The following is a 19,985-nucleotide window of genomic DNA, read 5'->3' on the forward strand; positions in this document are numbered from 1 at the left end:
ATCTAACCAGTTATCTAAATAACAGTTATTACACTCGAGAAGGTAAATGGCAAAGGACAAAAAATGATGGGAATGAACTGAGATTTGATTCCATACGCTTCAATTTTTCCATTTTCTAACTGAAAAATTGTTAAGATCCGTTGAACGGATGGAGAAAGAGCTGTTCTTCATGGATAACAGGAGAAATATGTGGAATCAAACGCCCTACCTATACAAAGCAAAATAATTTTAATTCTATATGAAAAAAAATTCTGGATATCAAGAAAAAGAAAAAAAAAATTAATCTAAAGTCTCTTCGACAAGCAACTGGGCAGCTCGCATGTATTTTCGAACGGCAGACTCAAAATCAGTTTGTTCCAATGGAAGAAGTCGTTGAACAGAGCCACCAGAAGCTACAGTAGCTTTGGCTCTTGCGAGGAGGGCAAGTCGGCAAACCTGAAAATGTTACTGGTAATTTATGTTGGAGAATTTTTTCTGAATAACACTTTTTGAAAAAACTGCCAGAATACTTACCTCTTTCAAATCACTTCCACTGAGTCCTTCCGCCTTCTGGGCAATTTCTTCTAAATCGACGGAGTCTTCGAATGTTTCATTTCTCAAAATTACGTTGAGGATTTGACTTCTCTGTTTAGCATTCGGTACTGGAACTTGAAAACGAGCAGTCATTCGCCGAAGAATGGCAGCATCCACATCCCTTGGTCGGTTTGTAGCTCCCATTACAATAACTTGATCTCCAGAACTGGCGAATCCATCCCATAATGTCATAAACTGTGCTTTCATCATTGCTGTTGATTCATGATCATGAGACTGCCTGTCCCGAAGAAAAGAGTCAATTTCGTCAATGAAAATTATCGTTGGTTGGAATTTCTGTGCGACTGAAAACACAGCAGCGGCAAGTTTTTGGGATTCTCCATACCATTTGTCGGTAAGGATTGAAACTTGAAGGTTGATGAATCTGAAACATTTACGTTGAATTTAATATTTAATATAGAGAAACATGTTTCTATATTGAACAAAATGTTTAATTAAAGACTTTTAAAAGCTATATTCCAATTTTTGTCAGTTTCACTCACCTGCATCCAGCTGCTCTTGCTACAGCTTTTGCTAGTAGAGTTTTTCCACATCCTGGAGGTCCATACAGGAGAATTCCGCGTGGAGGAGAGAGCAAGTGACTTCCACTTTGAGCAGCGAACCTCAATGGAAGAATAATACGATCTTTCAACTCCGCAACCAATTCTTCACATCCTCCTACAATATCATGCTTGCATCTAATTTAATTCAATATAACTCACCAATTTCATCCCATTCGGCTCCAACGTCTTCTCCACCAACAAATTGTGTAGCAATCCGAACCTCGTGCTCAGAAAGTTCAATTTCCCGATCTATACCAAGCTCGCGAAACAATGTTGCGACCTTCAAATAAAATCTATCCAGATGAATAAAATGTTTCGTAATACCTTCTTTTTGCAATCTTGGTTCACGCTGTAGTTCGGATCCAAGTATTTAACTAAATACCTAACCGAAAGAAAAGAGACTGCTGCTGCTGCAACAACTCGAATAGCAACACCAATCAGTTCGTTTCGATCAGTCATCTCTGCAGTATTTCTTGCTACACTCCTACTAATGCAGTAACTTCACCTACTAGATATACTACATTAACTTGAATAATTCCTCACATGGTAGAAACATAATTATATCAACAATTTTATTGAAGGGTTTTGAATTAACAGGTAACAAATTAGTTGGAAGCACGGATCGACACCTGGTACACTCGGATGATGTTATCGGTGTATCCGGCGAAGAGGGTTTGTCCGTCTTGAGACCAGGCCAAAGAGATACACTGTGGGCTGGATCCTCTTCCGTTTCCGGAGCTGGCGATTTCTGGCTTGAGCTCTTCGATCTCCTTCTTGTCCTCGAGGTCCCAGATCTTGATGGAAGATCCAACAGCGGCGCAGAGCCAGTATCTGTTTGGTGAGAAGGACATGGCGTTGATGACATCGTTTCCAGAAAGGGTGTACAAATGCTTGCCCTCGTTGAGGTCCCAAAGCATGGCTTGTCCGTCTTTTCCTCCGGAGGCACAGAGGGAGCCGTCTGGAGAGACGGTAACGGTGTTGACGTATCCGGTGTGACCGATGTGGTTGGTCTTCAGGCGGCAGTTTCCGAGGTTCCAGACCTTGACGACCTTGTCCCATCCAGCGGAGACGATCACTGGATCGCGGTTGGATGGAGAGAAACGGACGGTGGAAACCCAATCGGTGTGGCAGTCATCCTACGTGATTATTAAATTTATATCAAGCGAAGTGAAATTAAAATCTTACAGTAATGGTGTACTTGCATTGAGCAAGAGTGTTCCACAACTTGATGGACTTGTCGCGGGATCCAGAGACGATTTGTCTGTTGTCAGCAGAGAAGGCGACAGAGAGAACGTCCTTGGTGTGGGAAATGAATTGGCGGGTGCTTACTCCTCTAGAAAAATTCAATAAAATATCAGTTTGGTAAATTAAACGCTTACTGGTTGAGGTCCCAGAGGCGGAGGGTCTTGTCCCAGGATCCGGAGAGAGCGAATTGACCGTCAGATGAAATAACAACGTCAGAGACGAAGTGATTGTGTCCGGTGAGGGAGCGGACTGGACGTCCAATAGCTCCTCCATCAACTGGGGCAACGCTGTCGACATCCCAAACGAGGATAGTCTTGTCTAAAAAAATTTTTTTTAATTGAACACAAGAACAACAAAAATCAGGCATACCGCGAGAAGAGGACAGGACGGTGGTCTTGTCATTGCGAGTATAGGTGGCGATTTGGGTGACCCATCCGGTGTGTCCCTCAAGGGTTCCGGTAAGCTTCATTTGCTCTTGGACCATGTTGCTATCTGTGTAACCCCGTTCGATCTGCTGAAAATCAGTTGATGTTCAAAACTTGTATACTTATTTAAAAATAAAGCATTGACGATCATTACGATTAAATATGATATTTTTATATAAATTCGATAAAATAATGCAATTTTGATTTTTTAGTTGATTATAACAGAAAACCGAGCAACTTTAACAGAAAAACTTCAAAAAAAGGGAAAATTGTCCTAAAAATTCGCGTCAAACTAGCCAGCCGGGGCCAGCCGTTGAAGTCTTTTTCGTGCCGAGACCCGACGGCGAAAAAGCGTGCGCCTTTAAACTGGCACTCAGCCAACTACACGATTTACGGAGTATAGCAATAATTCAACCCGTTATTATTAAACCTGAATTTTTCTTAATATCTGAAAATTTTAATTGTAAAATATAATCGTCAATATTTCTACACTAATATACTTAAAAGAAACAATTTGTCTGAGAAAACTCTTTCTAATAACATTTGCAAAAAAATTAATTTGATGTCTCGAGTATCAAAATGATGTTTTCTATAATTCTATGGTAACTCATATAACAACTTTCTCAACTTCATGTATCATTAAAAAACATTCGTTCTGTTGTCCCCGTGGTTATAAGTTTTCGAAATCAGATATTCTTTGAAAAGACTAGAGAGACTAGTTATTCGCGTTTTTCTCAGAATTTCTGGTATTCCTGTTAGTTTAGTCATGCTTTCATGGGTTTGGATTTACGATACGGCAAAATTTTGATTTCTTGTGATGATTGGCAATTGCGCGTAAAGAAATTGTGAAGCATCTGAAATATTCGCCTAGTCCCAATTCTTTCATTTTTTCTTTGACCCGTCTAGACTTAGAAAGCTAGAAAATTGATGTTGAGATCTTCTGTTCGTTAGAAACATTGTGTTATCCCTTTTTCACTGTTAAAATTCTTTGAAAGAGTTGTTCAGAACCTTTGCGATACTCTTCTGTAATTTTGCTATTGCTTTCAGAATTCCCGTTGAAACATGTCATAGCTACCATTTGAACTGGAAAACTTCTCCAGCATTATGTCGTTCAATTCTTAATTGTAACGCGGTATCACTCATAGAGCATTCTTCCCATCAAAACATCATATTGAAAAACAATGCTTCTAAAAAACAATTAGTGTCCCAAGTTATTTTTCAATTTAGATTTTTTCGACAAAGTAAACAATATATTTGAGCCATCTCCTCTGAGTTGTCTATCACCTCACCAATCAGTGCGCTCTTCAATCTGACTGTCTACGTCTTGGCTCCCCGTTCCTCTCTCAGTTCTCCGCAGAATCCTCCGTATTATTGATCGATTCGTATTGGTTCGGGACACTTTTCCGCACCGTCCCTCTCCCTTTCCTCCAATTTCTTGCCTCCAAACAGACAGTCCAATTCGTTTCTTGTCCTCTTCGCCTCTGTGTTGTTCCTAGTCACATTCCTCCAATTGCCCGTCCTGTGTGAGCGGCGACCGCATTCACTATCCGCCCGTTTAATCGCCCCCCCCCCCCCCCCCCCCCCCCACACATTTGATTCCCTTCTTCACAACTTTTGCATCCTTTTCTTTCCTCTCCTGTGTCTTCCTGTTGTTTATTATCAGTGATAGAGACACCGTGTTGAGATTAGATGTTGTTATCGACATACGACTTCATCATTATCACTATAATCCAATTGGCAGTTGCCATCCGGGACTTGAAACGCGTTCAGTTAATTAATCACAAAAATATTCATAAGAGTAAAAAAAAGACTGAAAAAATATTTTAGACAAGGAGAGAAATCCCTGAGTTAGCTTACATTATTCATTCATCTGCTTCTTAGAATACTTCATTTATCCAAATAGTTTTAGTTCTAATTTTAGCCATACTGAAATTTTAAAAATATTCTAATCTAGTAACTAATATACACTTGTACTTCAGTCGGTTCTCGGAGTTTTGATTAGATGACAACTTCGTTGTATTTCATGGCTATTTTGCGCATCTTCATTAATCTAAAAGAGATCTGCAAATCTGCACATCTCTTGGGGATGAATATATACATATCCTTCTTCTTCTTCATTCACATAAATAAACACAAAAGAAGAAGAAGAAGAAGCGAGCTCCTCCTCCCTCATTCACCCCATTTCACGCTGATTTATGAGATTATCTGAACGTTCGTCCTCCTCCTCTCACTCTGTCTTATTCTTAGTAGAAGACCACATGGCGTTGTCGCCACGGAAATAGTTTACATTTCTCAGTTTTTTTTTCTCTTTTTCTGTCTGTCGGATTACGAACATGCTTCCTTGAAACTTTTAACAGTTTTTGGAAATTCATCTAACATTCGTTTTTCATCGTATGTGAAATTGTCTAATCTGTAATATTTTCAGGAAAAACATATGGATCCTCGGAAACCGCGACAGGATCCAGTAAATGATGCTCGCTTCTATGAATCTTTAATCAAACCTCCAAGTAAAAGGACAGCAGATGTCAGTTTTTTTTTCATATAAATGCAATAAATTCTGATTGAATAGACCGCACGACTAACCTAATCGATTCACTAATCAATAAACGTTTTGAACTGGAATTATTCTATTTTTATAGGACATTCGAAATGTATACGAGCAACTACGACAGCTCGACACATTCAGCAATCTGTTTATTGGCCCTCTGAAAGCTATTTGTAAAACAGCTCGTTATGAAAGACATCCTGCACAGTATATTCTTTTTCGGTGAGTTTTTTCTCTGAAAAAAAGAGGTATTGAATCTAATTCAAAATGACAGTTCAAAAAAGTTCAACTTTTGAAAGTCTCAATGAAACTACAGAAACATTTTTTGAGTTTTGAAAACTAAATGACCTCAAATTTTCAATCAAAATTTCGAAATCAACAATACTCAAAAATCTTGTTTTCCAGAGATGGCGATGTGGCAGAAAGTTGGTACATTCTACTATCGGGATCCGTGTTTATAGAGAACCAAATATATATGCCATACGGATGGTAAGTTGTATTCTTTCAAAAATAAAATTAGAAAAGCATTGTTTTAGAACAAAAAAACTTCCATTATTTACGAGATGAGTCATCATTAGTAGTTCTCGTTGCAGTACGATTCTTTATTATTTCTGAGTTTCTTGTCCTTCTCTTAATTCTCATATTCTTCTATTTCCTTTTTTGGAAGACACGATAGAAATGATGACGAGGTGTCGTAGAAAGAAATTCGTACTAGGTCATAAAAATGTGTTTTCTGAATGCTCAGACACGAATACACCCGGTGTCCTCGCGTGCTCATTTTCCATTCGTCTCTTAGATATAAACCCATTTCATATGAAATTTCGTAAAAATTGTTCCGTGGAAATGGGTTATTAAGTGGACACAACACTAAATTCTTTTTCTGTCATATTTTAGTATTGAATTTCTACTAAAATGTTCATTCCGATAATCATAGCTAAACGCCGCTGAAGATCTGAGAATTTGATAAGAAACATTATCACCTAATGATAATATTATATGTTCTCACTATTGACACACTTTTATATCGCTGTGTTTCTATATTTCATAGTATATATTTCAAATTGCCGTTAAATTTAGCAAAAACTAGTTTTAGTATCGTTTTTCGTCAATTTGTGCCTCTTAATAATGTTATTTAAAATCCAGTAGAGAGTAATTTAACTGGTTTTCGATCGATCTTATTTTTTCAGTTTTTTTTTCAATAATAATAATAATGATAATAGCTTTAAATTGCGGATAAAAATAATTTCCTACATTTTTCTTCAAGCATTTTGTTTTGCTTTTTTGCAACTAGAAATGTCGTTATGATAAGATTAAAGCTCGTTTCATACATTAAGAATGATGTATTTTTCAAAGTATTCGTTTTTTTCATAAATTTTCTTTCATCCTGTTGACATGCATATCAATCATTATGTGAGGTTTTATAGAAATGATGAACGACTGAGAAAAGAGCAAAGAAAAGCGCACATAGAAGACTGTTTGCACTCGAAATCCTCTTGTTCTTCTTTCTTTTTCTTCCCTCGGGAGTTTTTCTCTTTCTCTCTGTTGTGTCCATTTTGTATGGTCAACACCCTTTTTCTTCTGCTCTTTTCTGGATGCTGTTTTTTCGTCTTCTCGCACTTTTTTACCCGAGATTTTCCTTCCAATCATACAGGACATAGTATCAGGTTACATATTTCCGTTACTGAGAAAACAGAACAAAAAACAAAAGACCCTTTTGTAATGGCTTTTACAAATAAACATTGAATTGCAGCTTCGGCAAAAGAAACGGACAAAATCATCGCCGAACACACAATTGTCTGCTATTACAAGAATCTGAAATGATTGTGGTAAGTCGGGTTTGAATTGAAAAATTGAAATTTTTTTCTTTCTTTCAATGTTGTAAAATCCTTCGAAAAATGCTTCATTTGAACTCTGAACAGATGTCTCTTCAAAATTTGATCCATCTGTTCAGTACAAGTTACTCTGAGAGCTTTACGCAGAGTGCACTTTTCTCTTAAGCTAAAATAATTTTTATTCTGTGTATTAGTAATAATCCATCATGTAAACTCCTTGAATTGTGTTAAAAGAGCATTTTGAATTGAAAGAGATTATTCGATTTCGTAAGAATCCTCATTTCGCGTGTTGAGCGCGCGGCACTCTCCCGAACAAATTCAATTGACCCTCTTATTCTCTTTTCACATCTGCTGGACATTTAAACTCTTTCCAAATAAGCAAGTGTGACGAGACTTACCGAAAAAATAAATCATAGTGAGGTTTAGGATGGTTCTCAATACATTCCAAGTTACAGATCGATTACCCAACGGAATCGCAAGCGAATGGGATGTCTCCACGATCACATCCACGTGGAATGCATTCTGGAGAGCCGGTTCATCAAAAAACACCCCGAAAATCGGTAAGATTAATGTCGATGAAGAGTTGTATTTCGGTAATCTAGAGAGCAGACCACTAAAACTACTAGAGAAGATTGCGTGTTGAGAAGCCATGTTTCATTAGTTTTTCGTTCCTTTTCCTCTCTTTCATCTAATTCCCAATTCTTCTCATCGCTTCCTATTTGGTGTCTATTTCTGACTCATTTTCAGTTTCATCTTTTTCTCTCCTTTTTTCATTTCAGTTTCTTTGTGTGTTGGTTGACGGTGAGGATTATTCGAAATCAACATACAAGATCTCAAAATTAGATTTATATGTAGAGGGATTAGGATATCTGCTTTTTTCTGCAAACATCGAATGCCTTTTGGGGTTTTTCCTTACATATAGCTTGTTTTTGCAAAATCATAATTTTCAAAAATTTCAGGCTCCAAATATGTCACTGGACTCAATCGCGATGCCTCCACCACCAGTCCCTCCTCGTCCGCTGCGACTTCCCCCAACTGCCGCAAAAGGACCTGCTCCACTACCGCCACGTGGACTGCCCCGTACATACCCGCTGGATTTCCCCGTTGATGTGCCAACAACTTCATCGACATCCTCCACAGCATCCTACAACGATCAACACAGGAGTCATGTATATTTGAATGGATTGTCAGCTGATGATGACACGTTAGTTCGGGTAAAACATCGAAGAGAGAAAAGTAACTCAATCGGTGGACCAGGTCAAAACGGCATTTCAACTGCGAGAAGGCTTCGAGGAAGAAGTACAGCGTCATCGACGACGACGGAAGGAGAATCAGCATCGAATGAAGGAGCGGATTCAGATGAAGAGGAGGGGAGTATGCCGTCACAAGAGTCTAGTGGTGGTGGATTTATGGATCTTCGAGATTCAGTGAGAGAGTGTCTTGAAAAAGAGCCATCGGAAAGGAATTCGGAAGATCTTGCTGTACTACTTGACTTCATGCAACACATGTCAGCATTCGCAGCTTTACCGATGTCAATAAAACGACAGTTATGCCTGAAAATGGTATTTGCAGTAGTGAACGATGCTGGTACAGTAGTTCTTGCTCACAATGAGAAACTAGATTCTTGGTCAGTGATAGTAAACGGATGTGTGGAAGTAGTGAAACCATCTGGAGAACGTGTTGAGTTCAAGCTAGGAGATTCTTTCGGTGCTGAACCAACATCCTCAATACAATATCATGTTGGTGAGATGCGAACTATGGTCGACGATTGTGAATTCGTATTGGTTGAACATCGTGATTTTTGCTCCATAATGGCAACAATAGGAGATCACATTGCAAAGGATCGAGATGGATTAACTGGAGAAGTCGTGTCCGAAGTTGAACGAAGAGTTATCGGAACACAAACTGGACAAGTGCTTATCAAAGGAAAACCGGACAAGTTGATACAACATTTAGTGGATGATCGAGAACATAATATTGACCCTCACTATGTTGATGATTTCTTGTTGACATACCGAGTTTTTATTCGAGATCCAACTACGATTTTCGAGAAATTGATGTTATGGTTTGCTGATTCGGTGTATAGAGACAAAGTTGCTCGCTTGGTTCTTTTATGGGTCAATAATCATTTCAACGATTTCGAGAACAATGATGAGATGTGGAACTTGCTGGAAAGGTTCGAAGGTGCACTAGAAAGAGATGGAATGCATTCACAGCTATCATTGTTAAACATTGCTTGTTCTGTGAAAGCGAAACCTCGACAAGTGACATTGACAAGAAAGAAGGATGATCGAATGATGATGAAATTAGTTGGAGGTAAGAGGCAATCCTAATCTCGATTCGGTCATCGTATTCTTTCATATAACTTTTGTTTTTATTTCAGGTCAAGAAACTGGGAATTCCGTGTACGTAGCTGAAGTCTATCCAGAAACGAGTGCGGCTCGAGAAGGCGTGAAAAGAGCGGATGAAATGCTGGAGATAAATCAACAATCAGCGAAATACCTGTCGGCCAAAAAAGCAGACGATCTTCTAACAGGATCTCTTTCATTAACATTGATGCTGAAAAACAATGTTCTTGGATACAAAGAGACAATTGGAAAGATTGAACATAATAAACCTAAGAATGGGGTCGCAAGATCTGGAGCAGGAATCCCAATGGTTATTCCTGTACACAAAACATCAATATCCGGAAAGAAAAGTTCTACGAGTAGCAGTAAATCGGGGATGATGGAGAAACTTATGACAATTCTGAAGTCATCAAAAGAAGATTCAATGGACTTCACAGATGAAGCTCGGATATCATCAACAGATCTTCGTCCGAGTCGCTCCAATCCAGATATAACAAGTATATCGCAATACTATGGTCCTGTCCGGAGTGAATGTCCAGAACATGTTCTGAAAATCTATAGAAACGATCAAACATTCAAGTATCTTCCTGTATACAAGGAGACATCTGCTCAAAATGTTGTTCAACTGGCACTTCAAGAATTCAATATGACAGCTGAAGGTAGTCCAGAATGGTCATTGTGCGAGTGTACCGTAACTATGGATGGAGTGATAAAACAGAGGAGGTTACCTCCACAAATGGAGAACTTGGCAGAAAGAATCGCTTTGAATTCAAGGTTTGTTTTGAAAATATTTCAATGTCAAATTTTTTTTTTCAGATATTATTTGAAAAGTAATAGTCGATCAGAACCTCTTGTGCCTGATGAGCTTGCACCCGAACTTCTAAAAGAAGCTCAGACCCAACTGTTAAGCCTGAATGCCCAAGTGATTGCTGCTCAACTAACTCTCCAAGATTTCTCCGTTTTCTCAGCTATCGAACCCACCGAATTTATTGATAACTTGTTCAAATTGGACTCCAAGTATGTTTATGCAAACAGTTCTTAGAAAAACGTATTTTCTTTAGGTACGGTTCTCCGAAGCTAGAAGAATTTGAACAACTTTTCAATCGTGAAATGTGGTGGGTAGCAACTGAAGTTTGCACGGAACGCCACGTACAGAAACGAGCGAAACTTATAAAGAAGTTCATAAAGGTTGCGAGATATTGTCGAGATTTACGAAATTTCAATTCAATGTTTGCCATCATGAGTGGTCTTGATAAACCAGCTGTCAGAAGGTTACATTCAAGTTGGGAACGAGTTTCGAGGTAATTCTATGTTTTCCAACATTCTCTTACTATATTTCTTACAGCAAATATATTCGTATGCTTGAAGAAATTCACCAACTCGTGGATCCTTCTCGTAACATGTCGAAGTATCGTCAACACCTTGCAGAAGTTGCACAAGAACCTCCTGTTGTTCCAATTTATCCTGTTATCAAGAAGGATCTCACATTTGCTCATGATGGTAATGCCACGTATTCTGAGAAGCTCGTCAATTTTGAGAAGCTTCGACTCATCGCTAAATCTATTCGTGGAGTGATGAAACTGAGCAGTGCACCGTACGAAATAGCCAGTATGGCCGAAAGAGTAAGATTGCTTTTCGGAGTTACACAGTAAATAAGTAAGATTTTGCAGAGTGGTGGAGTTGTCATCGACGCTCTTCTTCACATGAATTCGTTCGAAAATTCGAATGTTGCCACAATGAGAAAAGGAATGGGTGGGAAACAGAATCAACCAAGAAAGAAAGTGTACGAGCAGGCGTTGATGGTTCGAAAAGTCAAAGCATATCTAGAAGGACTACATGTTGTGGACAATGAGATGGAACTAGACGCAATGAGTTATGACATTGAACCACAAGTTCAGAGTGAGTATTTGATTCATAAAAGAAAGCGTTTGCTTTAAAAAGCCTCTAGTTTTTACGACTCACTCTGAATTCAATTTGATTCCAGCTGCTCATCGTGGACCATCGTCATCATCTGCTAACATTCGTCGTGTTCCTTCTCCTACTCCATCATCTCTTTCATCACAATCTGCTGGATCTGCCGATCAATCTTCTCGTCATCGTCTTCTATTCAATGGAAACGGATCGATTTCTTCCGCTGGTGGAGGTGCCAAGTTTGGTGTTGAATCTCCACAAGCTGTTCAAAAGATGTTAGCTCTTGTGCAGAACTCAAAAGTGAAAGGTGCGTTGGATTATTTTACATCTTGCTTTTTTTTGAAACTATTTTCAAACGGTGCTCGACAGCTTCTCTTCCTCTGATTCCTGTCTCGTCAGCTTCTTCTTCTCCCTCTATTTGTGATTGTCTCATTTACCATTTCAGGTGCTCCACCACCTGTTACATCTCCTTCCACATCTGCACGATCCTCTCTTCAACGTAATATGCCACGTGTAACTGGTCGACAAACCACACCCGCTCAAGGACCAGTTCAATTGAATGAAGAAACGTCTACAGTAACGACGTATTATCAGTCAGGTATTAGTTAAATTCATCGTTCAGCAGCAGTATTCGTTTATCGTTATTGTCTTTACTTTGTAAAACAATCGTTGTGTAGAGAGTGTAGTGCATTTCCAGACGTTCTCATCTAAACCACGTATATTCTCCTTCTTGCCACGTCATCATCAACTTCTTCCATCACGTCATCACCCGGTCAGCACCCTATTCAAACAACTTCTACCGTCTTATTCTTCTTTCCTTCTGTTTCCACTTCTTCTTTTCCCCTCTGGCTATTGTGAAGTCGTCGTGTTCTATTCTAATCAGGTTTTGATTTTCAACATTTTAAAACTAATTTTGAAAGTTTAGAACTTTATATTTTGAAATCTAATTTCAGAAGGCATGATTATAACGTAACTTAGGTTTTCCCTTTCTCATTTTTTCATTTTCTAGACAATGGGCGTCGCCAACGTTCAGGATCTGAAGGTCGATTCGACAATATTCCTCCTTCAACTTTCTATCTAACTCCTGGAGGCCTTACGGTTTCTCCACGACAATCTTTGTCTGTGGTGATTCCGACGCATCCTCATGGGTAAGTTGGGGTCGGAAACTTCTGTTGAATGTTAACTGGGAATCACTCCTTTTCGGTTTTTCAGACATTTAGTTTCACTACAAGATACATTAATTAAACAAATATAATGTTGCAGACACTCTCCAACATCCCCACGGTGTCGTTCGCGATCCCCGGCATCTTCTGGGAACTCTTCCCTCTCCACCATTGCCTCAATCGCCGCTACCTCGATGGCAGCCGCACCTTCGGCCTTTGTCGCCAATCCTTACCACAACCAGACGGTCCGTGGACACATGATCGGACATCGTCCAATGCCAATTGTAACGAGTGGATCAGCTACCCTTCCCAATCATGTATCACCAAGAGGTCTTCCTCCCAAATCCCGGCCTACAATTTTACCCGGATCGCATAATTCTTCCTCGTCGCGAATGGGGACTATCAAAGAAGGTTAGAAAATTCAATCGAAACCTGTGGTTTATTTCATTATTTTCAGCCACATTCTTGACGTCGGAGCAAGTATCGCGAGTTTAATAATGTTTATTGTTTTCGATGTGCCAACTGAAACGCGTGTTTATAAGGGTCTACGTTTTTTCCTATTTTGTTATGTTTTACTCATATGTGACATGTGTATTATATATTTTCTAGTTGCTCCCTCTTTTCTACCGATATGTACAATTTCAGTTCCACCTTGCCATCTTTTCTTGAAAATTTATATTCTTCTTGGCTGTGATCTACTTATTGCTTGTTATTTGATATCCTCAAAATAAAAGATATGTGATTCTTTATTTTAATGGAATTTTTCGATCTGGAATTTTACAATGACATAGATTAGTGCATTATACAGGAAATGTAATTAGTACTGTTAATATTGCCCATGAGCCCCAATACAATTAGGCTATTTAATTGGAATTCTGGAGTGATTTGTAGTAGCCAGCGAGAACTTCCCATGCTGTTGGAGCCATGAAGCCTTCTGGAGGCGTTTCGCCATTTCTGAAACGAAAAAAACATTTCCTTCGGTTGGTCAGAATAGGTTATACCTAGCCAATCCACGCATTTTGGTTCCACTAATATTCTCGAAATCATCTTTTCTTGATGGATCGAAAAATGACATCTTCTTCGCAGTTTTGTCGTAGGCAGCGACACGGAATGGTAGAATATGAAGTGAAGAAAGACCAGGAGCCATTGAGAGCACCTTGGCTCCATGGGATGTTTCATAAAGGGCATCCGGACTTCCAGGTTTTTGAATTCCAGCAGGATCACGGCCAACAATGTAGTGTTGAATTCCAGCAGCAATTCGAGATCTGAAATTAAGATAAATTTCAAGTTACTACTGTTTTATAGTTATACCTGGCATGCCATTGAACTTCAGTTGGTCCAGCATACATCATTGGTGACGGGAAAATGGAGAGAACAGTCCATTCTGGATTGAGAACTCTTTCAGCAATGACGGCTTCGTGTTGTTTGATTCTAACATCTAATGGAACATCATCATCTTTCGTCCATCCTCCCAGTGGGTGCAAAAGAAGAATCGGATTTTTATGTTGGGCCAACAACTTTTCACGTGTATCTCTCATGAGAAGAGCATGTCCATTATGAATTGGATTACGAAGTTGGAAAGCAAATACAGCATCAGCCTTCTTCTCAGTGAAAATTGCACGCAGTTCATTTGGAGTCTTACGGTACTTATCAAGTCCGTCATTGAATTGAATTTTCTGAACCACTGCCACGTCTCCACCCAAAAGCCAATTTCCAGCTTCCAAAACCTGAGCGACAGCGGGATGACGTGGATCATTTGTGCCAAATTGTCTGCAGACTCGTTCTTCTTTACGATGTTCAAAGATTTCCGGATCCGAAAGAACTGCGAATACTTGTCCATTGTACTTCAGAGCAATTCTGTTAACTCCTTCGAGATTATTCTTGACGTCATCAGAGATTGGTAAAACGATAGGAATAGATTGATTGATTTCCTCCATAAGTGGCCATGAATCCTCCTTTCCATTATCTTTCTCTCCAACGAAAGCCACTTTATGTTTCAAATCGAGAAGTTGTCCAAAGTGCATACATTGAAGATATTGTCTTTCACGCATGAATCCAGTCAATGGAGTTGCCCATCCTTCTGCGAGAACTTGAAGCCATTGAAGATCGACTTTTGAGAGTTCAACACTTGGTAGATTCTGGCTCTCTTTCAACAATTCAGCTGCTTTGAGCTCGTCGTTTACAAAAAGTTCACGAACTGGTGGAACTTCTGGAATCTGTTCTGGGAGTAATCCGACAGATTCGAGATGATCGAGAACTTTTTGAACGCACTGTTCAACTCCATCTTTTCCAGCATCCAGAACGATTTCTGCTTTCTCTGGTGCCTCGTAGGCGCTGTCGATTCCAGTGAATCCGGGGATTTGACCAGCTCGTGCTTTTTTGTATAATTCTGAAACTTTCCAAGAGATATTAATCAATATCTTGGTGGGAAAACTAACGTTTCGGGTCTCTTTCCTCGCACACAGCTAGACTTGTACTGACGTGAACCTCGATGAATTTGATATTCTCTGCTTCATGAATTTTTCGAGCATCGAGACGATCCTCTTGGAATGGAGAAATGAATGCAGCGAGACAAATCATCCCGGAATCGGCAAAAAGCTTAGCAACTTCTGCGACACGACGGATGTTTTCCTGACGATCTTCTGGCTTGAATCCAAGATTCTTGCACAATCCATGACGGATATTATCTCCGTCGAGACCGTAGCATGGTATTCCCAATTTGTTGAGAGTTCGTTCCAATGCAAATGAGATCGTGGTTTTCCCAGCACCAGACAATCCAGTGAACCAGACTGTACATCCACGGAATCCCTCATGTTTTCCTACAGCCGCAGCTCGCTCCTCACGACTAATCGTATGCTCTTGATAGGTGATGTTAGTCGAGTGACCAGAGATGCTCTGAAAAATATAAATTGGTTAGAAAAATCAGAAAAAATTGAATGAAAACTTACTGAATATCTCGGTTTCTTGAGCATAGGCATGATTTCGCCCTCGTTGTTTTCATCCCGTTGAGTGAGCATTTTTATATATGTTGGCTCAGGTCTGTAATTATGAAGAGGTTGGACTTAGAGGACGTGGGCAGTTATACTAATTGGTACTAACAGAATATATGAGTAGGCGGAAAGCGTTGTTAGGTGATCATTGAACATTATGCAAAGTGGTAAATATCAGAAATTACACAGAAAACTACTAATTACTAACGGGAAACTTGCAAGATGCGTGGGCTTCTGAGAATATTTACATGTACTAGTTAATTTAACTCGTGACTTGAAGTCTGATGATAAGAGGTGTGGATCTTAACTTGAGAACAATTGAGAAGATTATTTCCAGAGTTCAGAATCCTTATTTTGGAAATTGGAGAAAATATGAAACAGAATCATCCGAATCGGGAGGATTCAGTGAATTCATATCTAGTTTCGGTCATTTTTAAAGGAAGACGGCCGGAAGATCAAGCGCATATAATTCTTTTTATGCATTTATCTGTCTGTCGTATTCGATTTTTCGCTGCCAATCTAGATTCGAATCATCTGCATTTTTAGATAAGTTCGAATGCATTAAATCGAAGAAAAAACAAGGAAAAAACAGTATGACGTTCTGTTCGAAAGATTACAATTTCTATATTCTATAAGCGCTTTTTAAAAACAAAAGAAAGGCAGCTTTACAAACAAAAACTGAATTCCGTTCAGTGTGAATCGGGAAGAGGAAGAGAATTGAAAAAAAATGAATCGAAAAGCCGTTTGGCACTGTTTCTGTGTTTCTCTGTATTCTCTTTCTCGATTGAGAAGACTACAATACGCTGGCGGAGGGCTAATCCGGATATTCGAAAGTGTTCTTCATCTCTCTAATGTTTAATTTTGGCACTGATCTTTTTTACATTTTTTGAGGCAATTCTATATCAATTGGACTGTAGTCGTTGATCTGGGCGACACGAACGTGGGTGTTTGGATTCAGAAATTTGTCGAACATTCACATTTGGATCCGATAAAGAATTCACTTCCTTCTTTGACTCTTATTCGAAAGTTAGTTTACTAAACTACTAAAAAGTTTATCTCTTTCTGATCATAGAATAATTTAGATTAAGTAGCTTGAATACAGTGGCAATTATGTTAGTTTGGAAATAACCAACAAAAAAGTACACTCTTACCAAAACTTCTTTAGCAAATACTGTGTCAAGTGGTTAGTAGATATTGAATACTTTGGATGAGTACCATAAGTATAGGAAACTGAAACCAAAAAAGTTATACAAAATTGGAAAATGTTATGCAAGAATGAAATGAAATCATCACAGAGAAAAGAGGGCAAGAGGAAAATTGATGTGAATGATCGACAATGAGAATAGAATAGAGGGAAGTTTAATTTTTGAGAAGATTCAAATTCCAACTGTACAAATATTTAAATATGGAGATGAAAAATAAACAGAATTCGCAGCTTGGAATGCATTTGGGAATGGATAAAACAGTGAATGGCAATCGGGATTAGGTTTAAATCATATTGAATAAATTATTGCGTTGGATCAGTTTTCTGTGTTGTTTTGGTTCCACGTGTCTCTTTGTCAAGAATGATTGTTCCGATATCGTAGGTATTTGGAACGAATGTGTTGAATTCCGGAAGTTGGAAAACGTCTCCCTTTTCACTGTTACAGTAGTGACGGATCTAGAAATTCAATCATAATTTTTACATAAAAATGACTTACCTGTGTCTGTAAATCTTTAAAGAAAAAACCTTACCTCAATATATGGTTCTGGAACGTTCTTGACTCCTGGAATCCAGTCAAAGTCATCTCCACATCCGTCCAATTGAAATCTTCCGTCATCATTTGAGAATGTGACACTGAAAAAAAGAAAAATCATGATTGACAAAGAGATCACAATATTTCATTGAAGTCAAACTAACCCCATCAAATCATCTGGATCAATCATTTGAAGTGGTCCTGGACCGTCTTTGTCCCATACACGAATCTGAAAATATTAGAGGCTGGATGAAAGTGTATACATGACAAAATGAACTGATTTTTTTTAGTTTCAAATTGCAGATAAGACACTAACCTCCACATTGAGATTTTTGGTCGGATCACTTTGACATTCGACTTTTCCCAGCACCCAGACACATTCCCGACCAGCGAGAGAAATGGGAAGTACGGAGACACAGAGTATGATAAAAGATTTCAGCATGATATGTTAGTTGGTTAGACCTGGAAAACTATGAATTTTATAGAGAAAAAATAGAAAATTGAAGAATAAAGAAAACAAAATTATGCATAATAGAGAATATAATAATCTATTGTATATTGTCGTTTCAGAGATAAATCAGGAAAATGTTGAAAAAGTTTGGGTCAATAAATGAATCAATTTTCAGATTGATGTTTCAACATCATATTTGTCGGATTATGAACGGATTTCGTGTTCTTTTTATTCAAAATGACAAATATAATTTGCTTAGTTATTTTCGCATTGTATGAAAAACATGAAACATTGTGATGCACTGGGATTATGATATATGAGTCAGCAATACGACAAAACACTCTTGTTGAAAAGTTCAGACGATTCAAGCCGATAGTCAAAATTCTTGGATTTCTTTGAAAATAATTATATTGCAATTATTCTCAACTGATAAAAAGAGTTCTGATTGACATGTGCATTGTTTTGAAAAGAAAGTTCAAAAAACGATCGAATGCAAATAGAAACGGTTTTCTCAAATGTGAAAAAGAGAAACTAATACGAAAAAGGAATTCAATTGAAACAGTTCGATTTGCCAAAACAAATAAGAAAGAAGGATTGTCTTAGGAGTAGGAAAAGGTGAAAGTTGTAAGTATTCCTTGAACCTGTTTCTCGTCTAAAACCGATTGAAAGTGAACGGTACTGTCGTAATGAAACGAATTTGAACTTGAAATAAAGTTTTTGAGGGACTGAATGAAATTATATGGTTCAACCGATCTAATATCCCAAAAACTAATTCGTCCAGAAAAGAATTGATGAAAAGAAATCAGTGATCAACCTCGAAGGTTCTTTTTTCCTTATTCTCGGAGAAAAATATCGATAAGAACTGGATAATCCGACAAAAGAAAATGAGAAGAGACACCAAGTCAATGAAAATCGATTGAAAGAACCTTGAGGAAGAATATAGAATTAGTCATTGAAAAGCGATCTAACTGACTGGTTTCTGGTGATTCCGTCATAGAATTTGGTGAAGGTCGTAGCTATTTTTGATTGATCGTTTTAATTGGAGGCGAGTATAGTAAGTTTGAACTAATTAAAGTGTTTTCGATTAGTTCAAATATTTTTTGGACTGAAGAAACCAGTGGTAGGGCAGAAACATACTGAAGATAAAATTTGTAAAACGCAATTTATTAGAATAAAGAGAATACATTAATTTATCCCAACTTGATCGGATGTCTGGTGAAATAGTCATTTGTCTCTGGAACGAAGACTTTCATGTCTCTCGGATGGGCATATGTCACTTCGGCTCTGAATTGAAATTAATTTATTAAATGCATCCTATTTCAAGAGACAAACTAACCTTCCCTTGCAGTAATGACGAATTTTGAGATAAAATTCTGGCTCATTTTTCAAGAAAAGGAAATCAACATCAGAAGCACATCCTTCAACTTTGAAAGTTCCATTATCATCAGCTGATGTAATTGTTCTTCCCGCCAAATCATCATCAACGAACAGTGTGAGAGGGAACTGAAAATGAAGATTCAATGAAGTCACGAGAGTGAACACTTACAAAAGATCGATCTCTATCCCAGATCTCTACCACGATATTTTCCAATTTCGAGGGGTCAGAGCATTGAAGTTGACCGACAAACCACGCACAATTGTTGGCAGCTGAGCACAGAAGAGCAGATGAGCAACAAAGTAGAAAAGTCAAATGAACTCGCATTTCTGAGGATTTTCTCTGATTTTTAAGACAAGGTAGGCGGTATATTCTCTCAATGAAACGAGCGATTTAAAGAAAGAAGGCGCAGAGGGACGTATTGCGAAGAGAATGACTAAGAACAAACGGTGAGCATTGTTTACATTGCTCTTGGGTTACCTAATGGTAATTTCTTAGCACCTTCCCAGTTCAGCTGTCAATGGGAACGGAGCCAAAAATGCCTGATGTCAACAGGAACACGCTACTTAGGAAAAGAGAAGGTTATAAGATCAAATAAAACTGAAGGGTGCCCCGGAAAACGCGCTTTCTAGAGCCCTGGTGGAGGAAATGTGGGAAACTTTCAATCGGAAACAAGAGATCACGAGGTTTGAATAGATGACAGAGACACAAAGTCGATCATCAGATCACAAAAAATGGGAACAGTTGCTCTATGGGCCTATCTCTCGTTTTCAATGTGGTATGACGTCCTCATATTTTTTAGTTATGAAAAATACATTTGATGCATCAAAA

At 38.4% G+C, this 19,985-nt stretch overlaps 7 protein-coding genes across 7 annotated transcripts; 2 read left to right on the forward strand and 5 right to left on the reverse strand.

Annotated features, from left to right (window-relative positions):
- Positions 1–279: 279 nt before the first annotated feature.
- Positions 280–1,592, reverse strand: GCK72_014364 (uncharacterized protein; the record flags this gene model as incomplete). The annotated part of the gene is made up of 5 exons (XM_053730259.1): positions 280–435; positions 514–955; positions 1,074–1,248; positions 1,293–1,413; positions 1,458–1,592. 5 exons carry the CDS (start codon positions 1,590–1,592, stop codon positions 280–282), a joined length of 1,029 nt encoding a protein of 342 aa, XP_053585031.1.
- Positions 842–1,975, forward strand: GCK72_014365 (uncharacterized protein; the record flags this gene model as incomplete). Its single annotated transcript, XM_053730260.1, has 2 exons — positions 842–925; positions 1,715–1,975. The coding sequence occupies 2 exons, from the start codon at positions 842–844 to the stop codon at positions 1,973–1,975; spliced, it is 345 nt and encodes a 114-aa protein (XP_053585032.1).
- Positions 1,739–2,862, reverse strand: GCK72_014366 (uncharacterized protein; the record flags this gene model as incomplete). The annotated part of the gene is made up of 4 exons (XM_003102762.1): positions 1,739–2,269; positions 2,319–2,466; positions 2,513–2,696; positions 2,748–2,862. 4 exons carry the CDS (start codon positions 2,860–2,862, stop codon positions 1,739–1,741), a joined length of 978 nt encoding a protein of 325 aa, XP_003102810.1.
- A 2,375-nt stretch (positions 2,863–5,237) lies between these two features.
- Positions 5,238–13,097, forward strand: GCK72_014367 (uncharacterized protein; the record flags this gene model as incomplete). Its single annotated transcript, XM_053730261.1, has 16 exons — positions 5,238–5,327; positions 5,443–5,570; positions 5,754–5,837; positions 7,099–7,174; positions 7,636–7,740; positions 8,140–9,496; positions 9,564–10,302; positions 10,345–10,545; positions 10,590–10,829; positions 10,874–11,150; positions 11,199–11,427; positions 11,513–11,746; positions 11,885–12,037; positions 12,449–12,587; positions 12,703–13,013; positions 13,060–13,097. The coding sequence occupies 16 exons, from the start codon at positions 5,238–5,240 to the stop codon at positions 13,095–13,097; spliced, it is 4,401 nt and encodes a 1,466-aa protein (XP_053585033.1).
- Positions 13,098–13,465: 368 nt separating this feature from the next.
- Positions 13,466–15,619, reverse strand: GCK72_014368 (uncharacterized protein; the record flags this gene model as incomplete). Its single annotated transcript, XM_053730262.1, has 5 exons — positions 13,466–13,556; positions 13,604–13,867; positions 13,914–14,991; positions 15,041–15,497; positions 15,551–15,619. The coding sequence occupies 5 exons, from the start codon at positions 15,617–15,619 to the stop codon at positions 13,466–13,468; spliced, it is 1,959 nt and encodes a 652-aa protein (XP_053585034.1).
- Positions 15,620–17,099: 1,480 nt separating this feature from the next.
- On the reverse strand, positions 17,100–17,770 carry GCK72_014369 (uncharacterized protein; the record flags this gene model as incomplete). The annotated part of the gene is made up of 4 exons (XM_003102654.2): positions 17,100–17,252; positions 17,327–17,429; positions 17,493–17,557; positions 17,645–17,770. The coding sequence occupies 4 exons, from the start codon at positions 17,768–17,770 to the stop codon at positions 17,100–17,102; spliced, it is 447 nt and encodes a 148-aa protein (XP_003102702.2).
- A 1,199-nt stretch (positions 17,771–18,969) lies between these two features.
- On the reverse strand, positions 18,970–19,481 carry GCK72_014370 (uncharacterized protein; the record flags this gene model as incomplete). The annotated part of the gene is made up of 3 exons (XM_053730263.1): positions 18,970–19,063; positions 19,116–19,282; positions 19,326–19,481. 3 exons carry the CDS (start codon positions 19,479–19,481, stop codon positions 18,970–18,972), a joined length of 417 nt encoding a protein of 138 aa, XP_053585035.1.
- Between the last annotated feature and the right edge of the window lie 504 nt (positions 19,482–19,985).

The sequence above is a fragment of the Caenorhabditis remanei genome, chromosome IV, assembly GCF_010183535.1.
Source record: "Caenorhabditis remanei strain PX506 chromosome IV, whole genome shotgun sequence".
NCBI lineage: Eukaryota > Metazoa > Nematoda > Chromadorea > Rhabditida > Rhabditidae > Caenorhabditis > Caenorhabditis remanei.